This window comes from Rutidosis leptorrhynchoides, unplaced genomic scaffold (assembly GCF_046630445.1).
Source record: "Rutidosis leptorrhynchoides isolate AG116_Rl617_1_P2 unplaced genomic scaffold, CSIRO_AGI_Rlap_v1 contig39, whole genome shotgun sequence".
NCBI classification, from domain to species: Eukaryota; Viridiplantae; Streptophyta; class Magnoliopsida; order Asterales; family Asteraceae; genus Rutidosis; species Rutidosis leptorrhynchoides.
In genome coordinates, this window is record NW_027266625.1 from 1 (window position 1) to 18,863 (window position 18,863).

The following is an 18,863-nucleotide window of genomic DNA, read 5'->3' on the forward strand; positions in this document are numbered from 1 at the left end:
CTAATGATAGACAAATATTATTGGCAGTAGAGTTCTCTCCCTCTTAAACATGCCTCTTCTACACCTATAGATAGCATTCTGTAATGCTATTCGTGCCCGATATCTATAAAAACAAGTGTTGCCTTTTTCTTACTCAGTGATGAACCTAGACCTGACGGAAGTATGACACTGTGAGCACCAGAATCTAGCAACAAAGTTTGTAATAGTCCCACCAAAACTCTATCTTAAGCCATGTAAAAGAACTTGAAAGCTCAATCTTCTAAATATTTCAATTGAAAACCCCACAACACTGACTCGATAATCCACCATTAATCGTCTTAAATTTTACCAACAAGCCACAAATTGATCTCAGCACCTCACTCAAACCATTCCATGTTCAAAAGTTTTCATCCAACAATCCCAAGCACTCCTCAATTAAAAGCACACGCAGATTAATCCAAAATTGAAAATTTTCATGATAAAATCTTTACCTTTGTAGCCCTTGGCGATCTGATGGCATCCAAGTTTTCCTCAATGACCGTCTCCGTCCCACTGAGCCGAACCCTGTTTGGATCCCGACGAAACCCATTACTTTAGGCCTCGTATTGCTATCATCGCCATTGCTATTAGCTAGACTGATACCATTACCACTTTTATCCCAAACAACGCGCACCGATCGTGGGTGACCGCCCGCGCAGTTGTAATCTCCGCTATTCGCCGGGTAGAGGACGGCGGTGAGGCCGAAGAGGAATCCGGCGATGCCGACGGCGAGGCAGGAGATGATTAAGAGGTTTGATCTTGAGGAAATGGTCGATAATGGGGATGTGCGAGCGTGAAAGAATTTGGGAGACGATGGCATATTGCTTCAGAATCTTTTTTTGTTACGTAAATGGGTTTGTTGGGATTTCTTTAAAGAAGAAACCTTTATTCAAAAGTTATGATTTTGTTCATCTGCAGAGGTTCAAGTGTAACTGAAGCAAAATTCACAGAGAGAATAGCAGAGTTTGGAGTGGCCAGCTTCGGTTATGATGGTCGTTTGTTTGGTTGTTATTCAATTTTTTATTTTTAATAAAGTTACTAAATTTCATATTAGTATTATCAATTTATCATCAGTATTTAATTTAGTTTTGTGATTTTTTTTCTTTTTTTGATAATATTTAGTTTTTGATTTGACTACAAATTTCATCATAAAAAAATAAGACTTTTTTTTTAGTAATTAAAAAAAGTAAAATAATTAAGACTTGACTGCGATTTTTCTCTTTTTTCTCTTTTTCACTCAAAACTTATTTAAGTATTAAGCTTTCTTCCTTTCAAAGGAAAAAAAAATGTCTTAAACCTTTCCTTTCTATGTATCATAACTACGGTAGAACCTGTTTTATAATATAATATTCGATAAATTAATAATTTCATTAAATTAATTTTTTTTATTTTAAAATATAATTATTTTAAATTTTTTTATTAATTAATAAATTTTATAAATTTTGATAATATTAATTTAAAAAGATTCATAAATGAGATGAGTTGTACTTTTTAATGAATTGTACTTTTTAATTTATTATCTCTGTATTTGAATAGATGATATTTTGACATATTTATATATATTAATATCATTCATTTCAATACATAAATTATTCTTATTTTATAATTTTATTTTTATTTTTTTTCTATTAAAATATTAATTGTATGTGTATAAAAAGTTAGTAAATAGGTAATAATGGAAAACTTGTATTAATATTCTCAAAACATTAACTATTAAAAGATAAAAAATATCTTCAAAAACATCATCTATTTATATACGGAGTGAGTACTTTATGAGCAATTCGTATAAAAATTTAAAATAGATTACATTTTGTTTGGCTTAGTAGATTAATTCTTAATGAAAAAAAGACATGAGTAATAAATTAGTGATTCTTTTTATTACATTATATATTTGTGTGTACTGCACAATTCGAATCTTCACCTCACGAGTGAAAGAGAGAATGTTCACTAATTGGATTCAGTCCTGATGTGCTTAAATAATATTATTTCTATATTTGAATAGTTGACATATTTGAATTTTTTACTCATACCAATATCATTAATTTTCATACAAAAGTTATCATTATTTTACAGTTCTAACATTTTTCTTTCCCAATTAAATTATTAATTATATATATAATATAAAATTAGTGGAGGGATAAAAATATAAAAATACATTTATAATCTCAAAACGTTAACTATTTAAAAACAAAAAATAATACAAAAAATGTCATCTATTTATACACGAAAAATATTAGTAAATCAATCAAGAAATTATCGATCAATTATTCATATAAGAAAAAGAAATTATCAATCACACAATGATTTCTGAATTAGTTTTTTTCGCAAATAGTGAAATTGTTGTAATTTGTAATTTTTGGAGTAACTAGAAGAAACTATAGGGTGACGTGGTAACATCACAGCAACACATCTGAATCTCTAATTGGCACGTGTACCACATACTCTCCAGGACAGGTGCACAGCGAACTAAACTGCACCTCCCCCTTAAAATAGAAGAAAACTGAGTCAGGAAATGGCGTCATCATCATCACTAATATCATCACTTGCTCACTTGAGCTGCTCAACACCACCATCTTCGCATTTGTCCATCGCTCACTACAAATCCCTAACATTCAAATTCGCCTCACTCAATCTCAGACCCTGTTCACGTACTAGAGCAGCAACAACAATGGCTCCCGCTTCGAAGAAGGTCTAGTGACGGCACTGTTTTATTTCGGATACTGACTTTGTTGATCGATTTTTGAATTTTTTGATTTTGGTTGTGTTAATAGGTCTTGGTTCCGATTGCGAATGGAACAGAGCCGATTGAGGCTGTGATTATCATCGATATGTTGCGTAGAGCCGGAACTGACGTCGTTGTTGCGTCCGTGGAGAATCAGCTTCGAGTCGAAGCTACTGAAGGCATTACGATCATTGCTGATTCTCTCATCTCTGATTGCAGCGATGCTGTTTATGATCTCATAGCTCTACCGGTACACACTTTCTATAAGCTTGCTCTTGGTTTTTGTTCTCTCTGTCTAATGATTTTGACTACAAACTCATTAACTTGAATGGTTTTTAAGGGAGGCGTGCCAGGTGCTGAGAATCTCAAGAACTGTGGAGTTTTGGAAAACATGATGAAGCAACAAGCTGCTGACGGGAGGCTCTATGCTGCACACTGTGCTTCACCAGCTGTGGCTTTGGGGCCTTGGGGTTTGCTCAAGGGATTGAAGGTTACTTTTCACACATTGATATGTATTATTGGTCCTTATGTAAATGTCTACAGCAGGCTCATTCAGTTTAATGATTCAAAGTCCTTTATTGCTTTTCTAAATTTGTTCTTTGAATTGCTCCCGCATAATTCAAAGAAATTTACTACAATTGTCATGGTTTCATAATTTTGGACTGGGGAAACTGAGTATTTGAAAGATTGATCAACTACTTCACGGTTAAAACACTCGGGCCCAGTTTGTTTGTTATAAAACTATTAACCTCTATGAAAATATTGAAATCTGATAGGCAACTTGCTATCCGTCGTTCATGGAGCAACTTGCTACTGCTGCAACTCCTGTTGAGTCAAGAGTTCTAGTGGATGGTAACGTGGTTACAAGTCGTGGACCTGGCACTACAATGGAATTTACTGCTACACTGATTGAGAAACTTTGTGGTGAAGAGAAAGCCAATGAAGTTACTGGGGCAATGGTATGCTTGCTCCCTAAACTTTGTGATTGCTTATGGCATTTAGTGTTCGTGAGTTTCAAGGTTCTGATGTTTTCTAGGTTGTCTGACATCTTCAATTCTTCATCTGATATCTGTACTCAATCTTCTTAGGTATTGCGTTCCAACCATGGAGAGGAATACTTCATCAGAGAGCTGAATCCAATGAGTTGGACTTTTGAAAACACCCCACAAGTAAGAATTATTTAGTGTTATCATCATCGTTGGCTTATATTTTCTGCCATTTGTGTTCATAAAATGAAAATATAATAACTCTTGGGATGACAAATGTTTAGAGAGAATGCAGGATATCTTCTGATGTTGAGTTGTTTGCTTATTAGTTATTACTAATAGTTTCATTTGCCAATTTTTAATGAGATATTATCTGTGGATTACCTTTGTAAAGTTATTTGTCTTGGAGAAAAGTTCCCAATATGTTGGAGTTTATTGATGTATGATATTGTCTTTGAACAGCTATAGTGATTTCAAACATGATCATATTTTCTTGCCAGATATATGTGAATGTAGATATCTGATTAAATCAAGCTTGTATTTTGGAAGTGTTTGATTATTTTACCATATCTCTGTCAGATACTCATACCCATTGCTAATGGTTCCGAAGAAATGGAAGCTGTCATCATGATTGATACTCTGCGCCGAGCAAAGGCAAATGTTAAAGTAGTTTCCGTAGAGGATAAACTCGAAATTCTGGCTTCTCGCAATGTTAAACTGGAGGCTGATATTCTTCTAGATGAAGCTGCTAAGATTTCTTATGACCTCATTGTCTTGCCAGTAAGTTCTTCTTTAGCATACCCTGGTGTCATTGCCATATGGTTAGTTTAGGCTGCTGGTTTAATTTCCGACATCTGTAGGGTGGATTAGGTGGTGCGCAAGCATTTGCAAAGAGCGAGAAACTGATAAGTATGTTAATGAAGCAGAGAGAAGAAAATAGACCTTATGGAGCAATTTGCGCATCCCCAGCTTTAGTGTTGGAGCCGAACGGCCTACTCAAGGTCTGTTATGTATTTTGATTATAATATTTGTATGAGATAATATACTGGTCCGTGTGCTCTAGTAAAAAACCAAAATTGGTCCTTTTCTTTTAAGAAGCCCGAAATTTGATCCCGCTTTAAAGAAAAAATCCAACTATGGATCAATTCGATCTTTATGCAAGAGAAAGGCCAATTTTAGTATATTGCTAAAATGTAGGGACTTTGGATAAGAGTATGTTAACTAGTCCTTCCACTTGCATTCCAGGGAAAGAAAGCCACGGCTTTTCCTGCAATGTGCAACAAGTTATCGGACCAAAGCGAGATTGAAAACAGGGTTGTGATCGATGGCAACCTCATTACAAGCAGAGGTCCAGGAACTACTATGGAGTTTGGCCTTGCAATTGTCGAAAAGTTCTTTGGCCGTGAGAAGGCACTCGAGCTTGCGAAGGTGATGTTATTCGTTCAACAGTAGAGAAATACACGGCTGTAGTTTGAGATACTATCTTTATGTTCAGATTTAGATAGAATAGAATAATGTGTATGCTCTTTCTCCTGCTATGGTTCATGAAAGCTTGTCGTGTGTTTTGTAAACATATGAACCAAGTACGTGATGCTTCATGCTTGTCATTACGGTTTGTGATTGTCTGGCTGTGTCAGCAAAGATTTGTGAATATTCAATCAATAAAAAAAGATTTCCTAACCACGCGTGAGTACTTTTTTCTTCATATGTATATAGATTCAGTTTCTTTCATGTCAAGTCATGCTTATTGATGAATCCGTGCATAATTACAATAAATAAATAATGTATGAAGTCGTTACAGTAGTAGTATATGATCATCCTATTTGGACAAGTGATTAATTGTGAAAGACTGTTTTATATTCTTGTTTTATGGCACCTATACCACAAGATGAAGAAACAAAGAAGCCTGTAGGCAATAATGAAAAGCATGATGACAGCCAAGTTGCTCCATTTCTGTGAATCTCTCAAACCTTGCTGTTTTAAGAATGCATCGGCATACAAACTGCACGCACCTCCTTTATCGAACTGTACGCACCTCCCCTTTCCTTGTTCGCCTCCATATTCGTTGATCATGAAACACTCGTAAGGGTACTTGAACAGACTCAGATAATGCATGAAGATCCAGTAACTAGGGATGTTTTTCTCCGAAATGAAGTAGCCGGAAAACAAAAAGAACGATCCCATCAATCCTGCAATTACAGAATTTCCCATTATGAAATTTGGTACCAAAGCACTAAAGCATGCCACGAATGAGTTTGACATTAAGACCACCATCCAGACGATGAGCGAAAAGTACAGGAAGCCGTCGACGCTTCTTCTCAAGCCGACGAGCCAATAGACCGGTGTGGAGTAGAGAAGACTGACCAATAAAAGGAAAGGAAGGAAAACCAATGTGTTGGACACAACATAAGATGATACTCTATAAGCCCCTCTGGAAGTTTCTCTTGTCAGGATTCTTCTCTCTTGAAGGAAAATGGGAAGGCCTTCAGTCGTGGAAGACAGCAGGAACGTGAGGCTGAAAGCGAAGAATCCGATTCGTGTCTGCAGAGAAACCCGACCTTGATCTTTCCCGACATTCAGAAAAACAGTCCCAAGCACGAATCCGGCAACCAAGGCTTGGATCACCCTAGTGGCGAATAATTGATTCGTTCTGAATATGTTGCTGCAAAATCTTTTTCCCAGGATTAGGACCTCCCTCCATGCTGAATTCGCATACCGTAGAGGCTTCTCTTGTTGGATGTAATTATCGGATTGGTATAATATCATTTGCCTTTGATCTTCTAATTCGTTTTGTACGGTCAAACTGTCTGCTACATCAATGGCGAATTCTAGAACATTGACGTGGCGAGGAATTCGATGACCAGCCAAATGAATCCTTTCCTGGAGAAGATCTAGTGATCCGTTATGAACAACGGATCCATAAGAAAGCAGGACAAGGCGATCGATCTTTTCGAGAATCCGAAAACCAGGTTGATGGATTGTGAAGACAATAGTCTTAGCTTGATTGACAGCCATGGACTTTAGCAGAGTCACTATGTGAAGAGCCGAAGCCGAATCCAGGCCGGAAGTCGGTTCGTCTATCAAGACGACGCCAGGGTCATGGACTAAATCCACTCCAATCGAAACTCTGCGTTTCTCTCCTCCGGAAATCCCATAATCCGATCCGATCCTTGAATTCGCCACGTGTTCCAATCCGAGCTCCTTGATCAAATTCCTGACTCTGGACGCAGCCTTTTGCCGACCTTCCTCTTTCGGTAGCCTCAGGCGTGCACTGTACGTTAGTGTTTCTTCAACTGTAAGTAAAGGGAATAAGGCATCATCTTGAGTCACATAACCTGATATTCTCCCGAACCTTTTTGCATCCATAGGTTTGTTATTCACAAGCACTTGACCAGAGATATTATTCTTATTATCATGCAGCGACCCTGCTAGAATCTCTAGTAACGTGGTTTTTCCGGCCCCACTCGGACCAGCGATCGCCGTTAACTCGCCTAGCCGAGCTTCGCAGTTTACATTTTCCAAAATGAACTTGGAACTTGTCTGTGTATCCCAACACAGCCACTCGCAAAACCTGCTACGTAACTTGTATGACAGGTTCTTAGCCTCCAATCTATAAATGCCTCTCCGGCAACCAGAAACCGATTCCGGCGCCTTCACTGGCAAAAGTTCCATTTTGTTAGAGAAATGAAAGCAAGCAAACAAGAAACCCAAATATTCATTCCTCTATCTATTTGTGGAGTTTAATTTGAAAATTATTATAAGAGGTGGTAAGCTAACACCCACCAAACTGTAGTACAAGTAATACTAAAACAAAGTTTAGCAAGAATTTTGGGTTTGGGTTTTCATAACTATTATAGTAAATATGTTGAAACTTCTTTCCATTTTTTTTAAAATTTTTTTTTGCAGGTGAGCAGATTATTGACTGTGGAGTGTTGGTGTTTGTTAGCTTAATAGCTTCACCATCTTCCTATTCTTAGTTTGACAGCTCAACTAGGTTGGTTTGAGAAATATGTTGCCATTCATTCACTGAAAAGAAAAAGGGTCAAACTTTATATATAAGCTGATTGATTGTAATGGAAACTAACTGAAAAAGTTTTGTTATTTTAAAGTAAATAAAGTAATAATTATGATGATATCTGCAAGAAAAATACTACCTCCATCCTAAATTAATTGTCGCTTTTTTGCATAGGAAAAACAACTAACTAGTGACGGAGGGACGCAAAACTTGTTCGTTTGCTTGCTGCCTTTAAAATGCAGATATGAAAGTAGTTGAATTGTTAGTTGAATTCATGGGATAATGGACTTTTTTGCCCTTTACATTTTCAGATTGCATCAAAATGGTCTCAAAATGAACATCTCCTTTCAATCTGTTGTTCACAAAAAGAAGAAGGGATTGATGAATGAATGATGACTAATCCTTGCCAGTTTGCATAACGACAAGAATGGATCTTTCAACAAAGTTTTATTTTTTAGGTTAAAATATAGGACCTAGAATCATTCATATGACCAGTGAATGAATGTTACAACATAAATCAGCTTATTAAATATTAGAAATTGAAGAAGAATTTTCCAGTTTATACGTATATAGGGGTAGCTATTAAGCACAGTGGAGCTTTCGTCTGTATTGCAGCCCCAAATGCTTCTTCCTTAGCCAAATCTTCAGTTTTGATTCCTTGAGGCAGTTTCCTGTCGAAACGGAGCAATAGATTTGCCAGAGCATACTCGACTAACTGGAGGCCGAAATTGATTCCAGGACAGCCTCTCCTCCCAGCCCCAAAGGCATCAACTCAAAATGCTGTCCCTTGAAATCGACGGAGCTGTTGAGGAATCTGTCAGGAATAAACTCTTGGGGGTTTTCCCAATAACTCGAGTCTGTCCCTATCAACCTCGCATCAAAATGCACTCTTGTCTTGGCCGGAATATGGTAACCTGCTACGACGCAATCTTCCAAAGTTTGCCGAGGAACCAGTAGTGGCACCGGTGGACGTAGCCTGAGTGTTTCCTTTATAATAGCTTTCATGTACACAAGTTTTGACAGATCAGTTTCTTCCACTTTTACTTTTCCAATTAGCTACTCGTCTAACCTCATCTTGAGCTTTTCTCATCACTGATGGATTCCTCATTAGCTCAGACATTACCCACTCAAGCGTACGAGCAGAGGTACCTGTTCCTGCAATGAACATATCCTGACCAGCACTCTACCTTTTAGATAGATGGAAAAAACTTAGGTGCAGTTCCTTACGTTTTTTGTCTTTGAAATAAGAAAAGACACATAATTTATGTAAGGAACTGCATGTAAGACATTCTTGTGATAGACTGATAAACTAGGAAAAAAAGCTAGAAGTAAAGATAGATCAGGAATACCGTAAGGATGCCTTTGACTTGTTCATTGGTAATGGCAAACGACTGGTTAGATACGCGAAGAAGCACATATATGAAGTCATCGGATTCTGGTTTTGCCCTTTCCCGATGTAGATGTTTGCTTATGATATCCTCATACAGCGAGTCGAGGTGTTTGAATATCTCATCCAGTTTTCTATCAACACCGTTAAACCTGTTAATCCATCCAAGTCCGGGATAGAAATCCGCAATATTGAACTTTCCCATTGCAACCCTTGTGTCACGCAACAGAGCATCAAACCTGCTTAAACCCTCTTCATTCTCAAACCTCATCCCAAAAGTCGTGCGACAAATCAGGCTATTACTCAACAAAACGGTCAATCTAGTCAAATTAACAGGCTTATTAAGCGAATTCCTAGCTATGAAATCAAGCATGAACCCAACTTCCTGATCCCTTACACACTGAAACGATTGAACCCTCTTTGAAGTTAATAATTCTAAAGTTGCAATCTTCCTAACCCCTCTCCATTTCTCTCCATACTGACAAAACGAGATGTTGTTGAAGTTATAGCTTAGTTTCTTTATAGCATATAGTTGAGGTCTACCTGAGAAAACAAGATCATGCTTTTTGAAAATCTCTTTGGCAATTTCGGCGGAGGATACAACTAGAGTCGGCACGGAGCCTAGTTGGAGGAAGGTCCATACTGTCTCGAAAGGCGTAGGAGGGAGTTCTGAAGTGTGTCTCCGAGGAGTTGGTGGAGGTTTCCGATCAAAGGTAGCTTCCTAGGACCAGGAGGAAGTCTCAGAGCTTCACCATTGAGTTTCTTCTTTCTATGCTGTTTTTTTATCAGAGACAAAAACAACACAAACACCACACCTGCAAGTAACAAGAGGATGATGAGAAATGGAAAATCCATATTAATCACTCAGTCTAACAGCTTGTTGGATAAAGAAACAAGCTGATGAGATTCCCCACATGATATGAACTCAATCACAAAATCTTGAAAAGGAAATTGGAAATAGGACATGGATATACCGACAGATTTTTTTTATTTATATGTTGGATACTGACAATGACAGGATCAATTATTGAATGCTATGGTTTGTATTGGGATAATTTTCTATCTCCTTTTCTTTTTTTCTTTTCTTTTTAATGACAATCGAATGAATTCATTCAATAAACAAATATTGAATTAGTACAATAAATTCAAATTAAGATAAAGACACAAAATTGATAAATCGAAGATTTGCTAAAGATGCAAGCAATGCAGTTAAGGCAATCTTTTTTAAAAAATCAATTATCTATAGATGGGAATTTTGTTTCTAAAATGAGCCGAGCCCGTGTCAAGGCCCAGAAAAAGAAAGTATCGAAAGCACAAACATCGACATTAAGACACCAATATATCAATTCCTCGAAACTATAAGGGCGTTTAGTTAACTTATTTATGTACGAATACAAACCCTCTCCAAAACCCTTCTTTTCATCACTCACAAGGGTTGTGTTGTTTGAGATAGAGTAATCTCTGAAAAAATGGCAACCTCACTCCTCGCTCGTTCGCTGCTATCCAAACCCTTCGCCGCCAGAACCCCAACCCTGACCACCTTCCTCTCTCGGACGTTCAAAACGTCTCCGACCGCCTCTGCCAGCCGCTTCTTCCTCCGCCCGCTCGTAGCCTCCCTCGGCAACATATCTGGTGTCGCCGCCTCCCAGAGGACGTTTTCGACCCGACAAACAACGTCGTCCCTCAACGATCCCAACCCTAATTGGTCAAACAGGCCACCGAAAGAGACCATCTTGCTTGATGGCTGCGATTTCGAGCACTGGCTTGTTGTTTTGGAGGCGCCCCAACCTGAAGCCACCAGAGACGAGATCATCGATCAATACATCAAAACGCTTGCGAAAGTTGTTGGCAGGTGATGATTAATTGATGAGTATATTGTCCTCTGTTTGATTGTTGAATTGAAAAAACAAAATTGTAATTTTGTTTTTGTTTTTGTCAATTTTCATTCGTTTTGTGAAACTGATGTGTGTATTGGCAGATGATCGGACATTAAAGATAGTATTTTAAATACTGACTGCATATTATCATTTTGGTAGTTTTACTGTTCTATCACAATTTCATTCGTTTTGTGAAGATGTTGTGTGTATTAACAGAGGATTGGAAATTAAAGATACTAGTAGTTTGAACTCTGACTGCATATTCATAATCAGAATTTTTAAGCCGTGCTGTTTCAGATGCCAATCTTATGTTTTTTTTTTCCAGTGCATGGTTTAAATTCTTATCTTCGTGTCTGAGTGGTTCGATTTTGTCGTTTTTAATTTGTGTATCTGTTTCACAGTGAAGAAGAAGCAAGGATGAAGATTTATTCAGTCTCGACTAGATGCTACTTTGCATTTGGAGCTCTTGTTTCTGAAGAGCTTTCTTACAAGCTGAAAGGTACATCAAGTGATATGTAATTTTAAATAAATATTTAATTTAGTCTATATATGTAGCTTGTTGTGACTTCACATTGACTTGGTTTTTCAACAGAGCTCCCAGGAGTTCGCTGGGTTCTTCCCGACTCGTACTTGGATGTAAGGAACAAAGACTATGGAGGTAAGTTGTATTTGATTTCCATCAGGTCTGGTCAGCTAGTTAGTTATTCTTGAAATTGAAATATTTTCTGAAGGAAATGTTTGCTTTCTTTAATAGGAGAGCCTTTCATTAATGGGCAAGCAGTTCCTTACGATGAAAAATACCATGCTGAGTGGATTAGGAACAATCAAAGGGCTAATGAAAGGAATAGACGCAATGACAGGCCACGTAGCTTTGATAGATCAAGAAATTTCGAGAGGAGAAGGGAAAACAACTCTCCACCAACCAATATGGCCGGAGGACCACCTCAGAATCAGAATGTCCGACAACCTAACATGGCCGGGCCTCCTCCCCCTCAAGGCAACAACATGAGCGGACTGCCACCCCCTCCTCCTCAGAACAACATGAGAGGGCCTCCTCCGCAAGGTAACTCGTGGGGACCACCACCCCCACCCCAGAACAACATGCAGCCTCCCCAAAACATGCAGCCCCTGGGTGGAATGCCGCCTCGGAATGTGCCTCAACAGCACAATGTGGGACCAATGCCTCCACAACACGGCGGCGGACAGATGCCAACTCAGAACTGGTCCAGTAATAACAACATGCCTGGGAATAATATGCCTAACTACCAGAACAGTGGCCCTAATCCGACGTATCAAGGTGGAGCTCTGCAATACCATCAGAACAGTGGCCCTAATCAGTACCAGGGTGGGCCCCCCAATATGCAGTACCAGAATTTCGTCCCTGGCCGAGATTGAAACCCCACTCCTCCCTATCTGGCGAATGGTGTTGGCTGCTGGCTCAATGAATAAGTGAGCGTGCTGTAGATAGTCTATTATGATCATCTTTTGTTAGGGCTTATGGTCATGGATTGGTGTGAGCCGCTAGTAGTTAAAATGTCAACACTGCTATCTCGTTTGGACTCGAGACTTTTTACATCCAATCGTTTTGTTCATTTTAATTTTTGTTATAATTTTTTTGAATTCTAGTTTATAATTATTCTGGATTTATTCATGACTAAATTGAATCCATTACCGAAGAACGTAGAATGTCATAATTTACTAGCTTGAGCTGTGAAAGACTAGCTAGCTCTTCAACCTTACTCATTTGGCCCCTCGTTAGCCTGTTTATTAAGTGTAAAAGGGCTAAAATTAAGCCTAGAAATTTGTTTGTTTTTGCCTAAACTTTTTTGATCTTAGATGTCAATCGAAAATGGTAAAAGAAATTGGTACGTAGAAAGTCAAATTATTATTGTGTAATTTTATTTATTCAGGCGATGTTTCAAGTAAAGTAGGCTCGGAGAAGCTTTGAACGAAAGAAACATAAAGTAGCAATGTGACAACAATAGCCTAGAGCTTTGCAATAGCATACACAGGCAAATTGGACCTAGCAGGAAGTCTTAGATCTTCCCAATCTTCTTCGTTCATCTTCGAAAAGTATTGATCAACCATATCGTCACTCACGAGCTCCAACTTAGAAGGCTCCCACTGGACCAAAAATGAATGGACAGTCTGAGTTTTGAATAAAATGGAGAATATTTCTTTGTAAATAGACACATAGGAAACAAATTCCTAACCTTTGGATTCTTGTCCTTATCTATCAATAGAGCTCTGCAACCCTGCAGCAGTAAAGAGTGAGGTTTGAGATAGTGACGTGGAAAACATGATAATGGATGACGAGCCAAAAATACAATAGAATAGAATACCTCTATAAAATCCTTGCTAACTTCACCCCTCATGACGTGGCACACCATTCTGTACTCGCGAATGAGGCAAGGACCAACACCTTGGAGCCTTCCCTCTCTAATCTGGAATTGCAATTTATACATTCAAAACAAATCAATACCAATGAAACGAAACTTTAGATGTCTATCAAATGAAAAGAGTGAGTTTCCGTTACCGATCTGAGAGAGATTTTAAGACTTGTTGGCGAAGCCTTCTTTAGAGATAGAATGGTGGCAGACAGCCACTCATCCTTTTTATTACCCGCCTCCCTCTCCTTCAACAAAAAACATAAGCTGATGATCAGGCATGGTGTAACTAATAATATCATTCACAGGCTGAGGAAATTAGTATATCAACTTACAAGGGAAAGTAAAATATCTTCAACTGTTCTCAAGGAGAAGCATCGATTAATCAAATCCATCCTGTATCCAATGAACTACCGAAATTACTACTATTACTAATAATAATATACAACTTCTAGATTCAATCCAGTTCTGTTTGAAACTAAGTTGAAGTGGCAAGTTATTCAAACTTTCAGTCAGCGAAAAAGGTTATATAAAAGGGAAAATGAATGAAAAACAAACTAACCGGTGTAATGCACTCTTTTCTTTTAAAACAGGTTCCTGAGAGTATTTATCAATGACAGCTGAGATAGAAGCCGAGTCGCCAGAATCTACTCCGCGAAGTTCAGCTTCTAACTCAGGAAACCTCTGGAAGTAAATGAAAACGTGTAACATTATAAGTGTAAACTTCAAGTGGCTGACAATCAATCACATAGTTAAGACAGAAAGAGAAGCCATACAGAATATGGGACGAAGTGAGTTGCAAGTCCACATGCAAGCATGTCAGCACCATCCAGCCTCGCACCTGCAAGGCCAACGTATTCTCCTGCAAGAAAATTTAAGAGAAGAAATTCAATATGGAACCTGAAAATCCAACAACTCCAAGATAAGAAGCCTAGCTGCTTTTATTATTTGATGTCACATCCACTCATGACATGCCCTAGGAATACATTTACGAAATTTTAACGGACACTTCAAATTTACGTTCTCACCAAAAAATCCAGAGAGTCTTGATAAATAATAAGAAGCTCCGACATCTGGGAAGAGTCCCAGGGCTGTTTCGGGCATAGCAAAAACCTGCGAAATGTCCAATATATAATTATTCTGACCAAGAATATATGTATCAGCAAGAAACATAAAGGAAACTCTGTTAGCCGGGTGTCTCTTCTCAGTGAACGAGAAACAGTAAACAGTGTCAAACATAAGGAGAGGAAAAATTACCGTGTTTTCGGTTACAACACGAAACCGGCCATGTATTGAAGCCCCAGCCCCTCCTCCCATCACAATTCCATGAAGAAGAGAAACCTTAAATTGCATTTACAGGAAATTGTATCTTGTAAGGACATCAAGAACACAAGTACATGACTCAAAACACTTCTTAAATTGAGAAGGGGATCTACCTGTGGTTTGCTATATGTCGCCAACAAATAATTTAAGTTGAACTCCTTCCTAAAGAATTCTGCGCCTGATTTCCAAAAACCTGATGAGGAAAAATCCAAAACAAAATATATTCAGCTGTTTAAGAACTTAAATATTTAGTTTATGAACAAGAGTATTCAACCCAGAAAATATTCTCGTATCTCAATACAAGAGGTTACTGAAAAATTCAAATACAACAGCAAATAAATCTTTTGAGACACTGGAGTTGAGCATAGTTAAAGGATAAATAGCTACCTTTTCTAATATCATGTACCACAGCTGCAACATCACCACCAGCACAAAATGCCCTACCTGCTCCCTACAAAAGGATAATCACAGGTGTCAGAAATAAAGTAACGCCATTTCTAAACTCAGTAACTTCATTAAAAAGTTAAGTAGCAGAGGATTGTTATGAAAAGCATCAGCTTTATATTAAACAACTTTCACCGAAACTTGTTGTCAAATAATAAAAGTGATGTCAAGTGTATTTTGTCTTTATCTTCCATATCATAAAGGATAGAATTGAACTAAGAAAAATAAAACGAGCAACTAAAATTGTTGTTAAGTTGATCGTACCTTCAGAATTGCCACCTTTACATTAGGATCATTCTCATAGGCAAGGAAAGAGTTCCAACAAGCGAGATATCTATAATTAATGAAGAAAAAAGAACATCAGGGAAAACGAGTTAAATAAAACCTACCCTCGTGCTCTACCATGATGGAGCGGCATAGAAAAACCGACTGATGTAATTGATAGATTGTACAGAACGACATTACCATTTGAAATGAAAGGGCATTCAATTGCTTAGGTCTATTCAATGTCAAAACTCTTGCAAAGGATTTATCTTCGGTGAGGACCTGGCAAATTAAGAACAACATCATTACAAACTAAATCCACAAACACACACACACACATACACAAGACGCACTGATGACGTAAGCTGAATGCTTTCCAAGCTCAAGCTCACCGCTCGGTTATAATGATTCATAGCTCACTAAGTTATGATCAAGCTCCAACTAAGTCGATGCTAACTAATAATGGGATAAAACAATTGAAACTGGAAACTCGCTAACACAGCTCCAAAAAAAAGGTCGACCCTCAAACATAATCATTTAGTTTCAAAAACCAATCAAACAACAAAATAAACACTTCACAACACGCAACAACGACACTAATCCGCCCTTTGATGATCTATCATCACAGCTAGAATGTTTCTAATCAAGAAAATCAAACCCACTTCTTAACGAACCAAAAAAAATAAAAATACAGAAATCTATCGTCATACCTCCTCGTCGTGATCTTTAACTTTGGACGACATGATTGCAGAGATAAGAGTGAGAAAGAAGCAGCTGTGGGGAGGAGAAAAACTTGTTGGAACGAAAATAAAAGGGTAAAATTAAATATGCAAAAGAAACCCCTCTGATTAAGCTTATTCTAACATTTGCCCCTTGTTATTTGAAAATATGTTTTCTTCTCCTTATAAATGTTGACTATTTTGACTTGGAACTATGCATTGTGGAGAATGTAGGGGTAATAAGGTCAGTGCATGCAAATTCGCGTGTCCTTAGAATTATTTAACGTGGATTTAGCCTCGAGAGTGAGGTCAATAAAGTAACTACAGAAAAGAAAAGAGTCCGCTTAAACCTCTCGTCGTACTTTTCGAGGTTTCTACTTCACAACAAAAATGATGAACGTCAGGTCTGTTGTAAGATCGAGCGCCGCCGTTCTCCGCCGTGGATATGCATCGGAGGCGTGTCCAGAAAGGAAGGTGACCGTTCTCGGAGCCGCCGGTGGTATCGGTCAGCCTTTATCTATGTTGATGAAGTTGAATCCACTTGTCTCTAGACTCGCCCTTTACGACATTGCCAATACTCCCGGCGTCGCCGCCGATGTCAGCCACATCAACACCCGACCTCAGGTATTTCGCGCTTCAACAAATGTGATCGTTTGTAATTAAAACTACTTAATTCATGATGTGTTTCTGTCTGGGTTTTAGGTTACTGGGTATGCTGGTGAGGAGCAGTTGGGTGAAGCTTTGGAAGGATCAGATGTAGTCATCATTCCAGCTGGTGTGCCCCGAAAGCCCGGTATGACACGTGATGATCTCTTCAACATCAATGCTGGAATCGTAAAGTCTCTCTGCTTGGCCATCTCCAAGTATTGCCCTAACGTGAGTCTTCCTCTATCGCTGAAAAACCTATATACTGTATTTGATTTACTCCACCATACTCTAGATTGCAACATTTCATTAGAGGACCCAAAAAAAAAAATGATTTTTAATTATTATACAATATAATTGTGATATTGAATTTTGATTGGTTTTCTCTTTTTTTCTTTTGGGAACAGGCCGTCATTAATATGATTAGCAACCCTGTGAACTCTACTGTTCCAATTGCTTCTGAGGTTTTCAGGAAGGCAGGGACATATAATGCGAAGAAGCTGTTTGGCGTGACTACTTTGGATGTTGTTAGGGCCAAGACTTTCTATGCCACCAAGGCAAATCTTCCAATTGCAGGTTTGATTCCTTGTCAACCATTTCAGATGCTAGTCTATACCCCAGGGAAACCAGTACATCCTTAGGAGAGATTTGGTCAATTTATGTTATTTCGACTTGAAATTTAGAATTTTCTCTCCAGATGTTAATGTACCTGTTGTTGGTGGTCATGCTGGCATAACCATCCTTCCACTATTTTCTCAAGTATTTTCTCTCTTTTTTCCTTTCACTATTTTTCTCCCCTGTCTTCTCCTTCCTTGTTGTACAAGTTATTTGAACAATTATCTCACTTGATGTGTAAGTTATTTGAACAATTATCTCACTTGTGTTTATGTAATGTAGGCCACACCAACTGCCAACTTATCACAAGAACATATAGAGGCTCTTACAAAGAGGACTCAAGATGGAGGGACAGAAGTTGTCGAAGCTAAGGCTGGAAAAGGTTCTGCTACCTTGTCGATGGCGTAAGTTTGGATTCTCTCTCTATCCTTTCGTACAATATTTAGTACTTTTGGGGAAGAAATATCTAACATACAGTAATGTTAAGCATACATTTCTATGAAACTACTTCCCTTTCGATTGACATTTTTTTTCTTGTTCATTTCTCCTCTCCAGTTATGCAGGTGCAATCTTCGCTGATGCTTGTTTGAAGGGACTAAATGGCATGCCAGACGTCATGGAATGTTCATTTGTACAATCAACTGTCACAGAGCTTCCTTTCTTTGCTTCAAAGGTGTCTATAAAGCTTATTTCCTCATACACAGTACTATGGGTTTTTAAGCTTTTTACTGTTTGTAAGCCTCCAGTTGGTTAATTATTATGATATTATATGCACCTGCATCCTCTGACTTTCAACTATCGACTACTAATGTTAGAATTGTAGATACTCGCGTAGTGCATGTTTACTATGAAAACTTGGTTTGGTCTGAATGTTGATATTTTTGTTCATATGTTGATCACCTTTTTAGAAAGAGTAATTGGTGTGAGAAATAAGTATTATTATTCAAGTACTAATTCGTAACAAATTCCATCTGTTTTTTTCAGGTGAGACTTGGAAAGGAAGGAGTGGCAGAAATTTTTGATTTGGGACCTCTCGCCGATTATGAGAAAGAAGGATTGGAAAAGTTGAGGCCGGAGCTTTTGAGTTCTATCGAGAATGGTATTAAATTTGCCAGGCAGTAGAAATTTTTAACATGATAGATAGATTAAAAATTGGGAAAACCCTGAAACCCAATCAGTATTAATTTATCTTCTGGTTTTTACATCTAAATGTTCGTCTATCTTCATTTGTCTGCTATCATCAGTAGGTGTAAATTTTTCATCAAAAACGCACCATAGAATTGAAAACGCATCATTGTCCCCAACATTTCAATATTCTCCTCAATAAACCCTTTTGTTTTTCCGTCATCTCAATTAGACCCCGTCGTTAGTTTTGTGCTGACCTGGCAAGCTATACGTGTTTCTGACATGTTCAGAGTTCTGAATAGAACCGGTTCGATTCAAAACGAGAGCCGATCTTCT

General features: G+C 38.0%; 6 protein-coding genes and 1 pseudogene across 6 annotated transcripts; 3 read left to right on the forward strand and 4 right to left on the reverse strand.

Moving 5' to 3' along the window:
* Nucleotides 1-470: 470 nt before the first annotated feature.
* LOC139883368 (probable beta-1,3-galactosyltransferase 14) lies at nt 471-838 on the reverse strand (the record flags this gene model as incomplete). Its single annotated transcript, XM_071867551.1, has 1 exon — nt 471-838. A coding segment is annotated over exon 1 (368 nt), but the record flags the coding sequence as incomplete, so codon positions are not given.
* Nucleotides 839-2,530: 1,692 nt separating this feature from the next.
* On the forward strand, nt 2,531-5,178 carry LOC139883369 (protein DJ-1 homolog A-like). Its single transcript, XM_071867552.1, has 8 exons — nt 2,531-2,707; nt 2,790-2,990; nt 3,081-3,230; nt 3,517-3,699; nt 3,829-3,909; nt 4,306-4,506; nt 4,587-4,727; nt 4,972-5,178. The coding sequence occupies exons 1-8, from the start codon at nt 2,531-2,533 to the stop codon at nt 5,176-5,178; spliced, it is 1,341 nt and encodes a 446-aa protein (XP_071723653.1).
* A 402-nt stretch (nt 5,179-5,580) lies between these two features.
* On the reverse strand, nt 5,581-7,398 carry LOC139883370 (ABC transporter G family member 10-like). The gene has a single exon (XM_071867554.1). It carries the CDS (start codon nt 7,396-7,398, stop codon nt 5,581-5,583), a length of 1,818 nt encoding a protein of 605 aa, XP_071723655.1.
* A 902-nt stretch (nt 7,399-8,300) lies between these two features.
* Nucleotides 8,301-9,983, reverse strand: LOC139883371 (strychnine-11-hydroxylase-like). The gene is given in 5 exon segments (XM_071867555.1): nt 8,301-8,503; nt 8,506-8,791; nt 8,793-8,912; nt 9,091-9,764; nt 9,767-9,983. Coding segments are annotated over 5 exon segments (1,500 nt in total).
* A 614-nt stretch (nt 9,984-10,597) lies between these two features.
* On the forward strand, nt 10,598-11,716 carry LOC139883372 (multiple organellar RNA editing factor 8, chloroplastic/mitochondrial-like). The gene is made up of 3 exons (XM_071867556.1): nt 10,598-10,980; nt 11,407-11,504; nt 11,598-11,716. The coding sequence occupies exons 1-3, from the start codon at nt 10,598-10,600 to the stop codon at nt 11,714-11,716; spliced, it is 600 nt and encodes a 199-aa protein (XP_071723657.1).
* Nucleotides 11,717-11,795: 79 nt separating this feature from the next.
* LOC139883390 (malate dehydrogenase, mitochondrial-like) lies at nt 11,796-18,524 on the forward strand. The gene is made up of 9 exons (XM_071867571.1): nt 11,796-11,814; nt 13,036-13,063; nt 16,559-16,766; nt 16,845-17,018; nt 17,195-17,363; nt 17,485-17,546; nt 17,685-17,806; nt 17,958-18,075; nt 18,387-18,524. Exons 1-9 carry the CDS (start codon nt 11,796-11,798, stop codon nt 18,522-18,524), a joined length of 1,038 nt encoding a protein of 345 aa, XP_071723672.1.
* Nucleotides 13,102-16,166, reverse strand: LOC139883388 (3-hydroxyisobutyryl-CoA hydrolase 1-like; annotated as a pseudogene).
* Nucleotides 18,525-18,863: the final 339 nt, after the last annotated feature.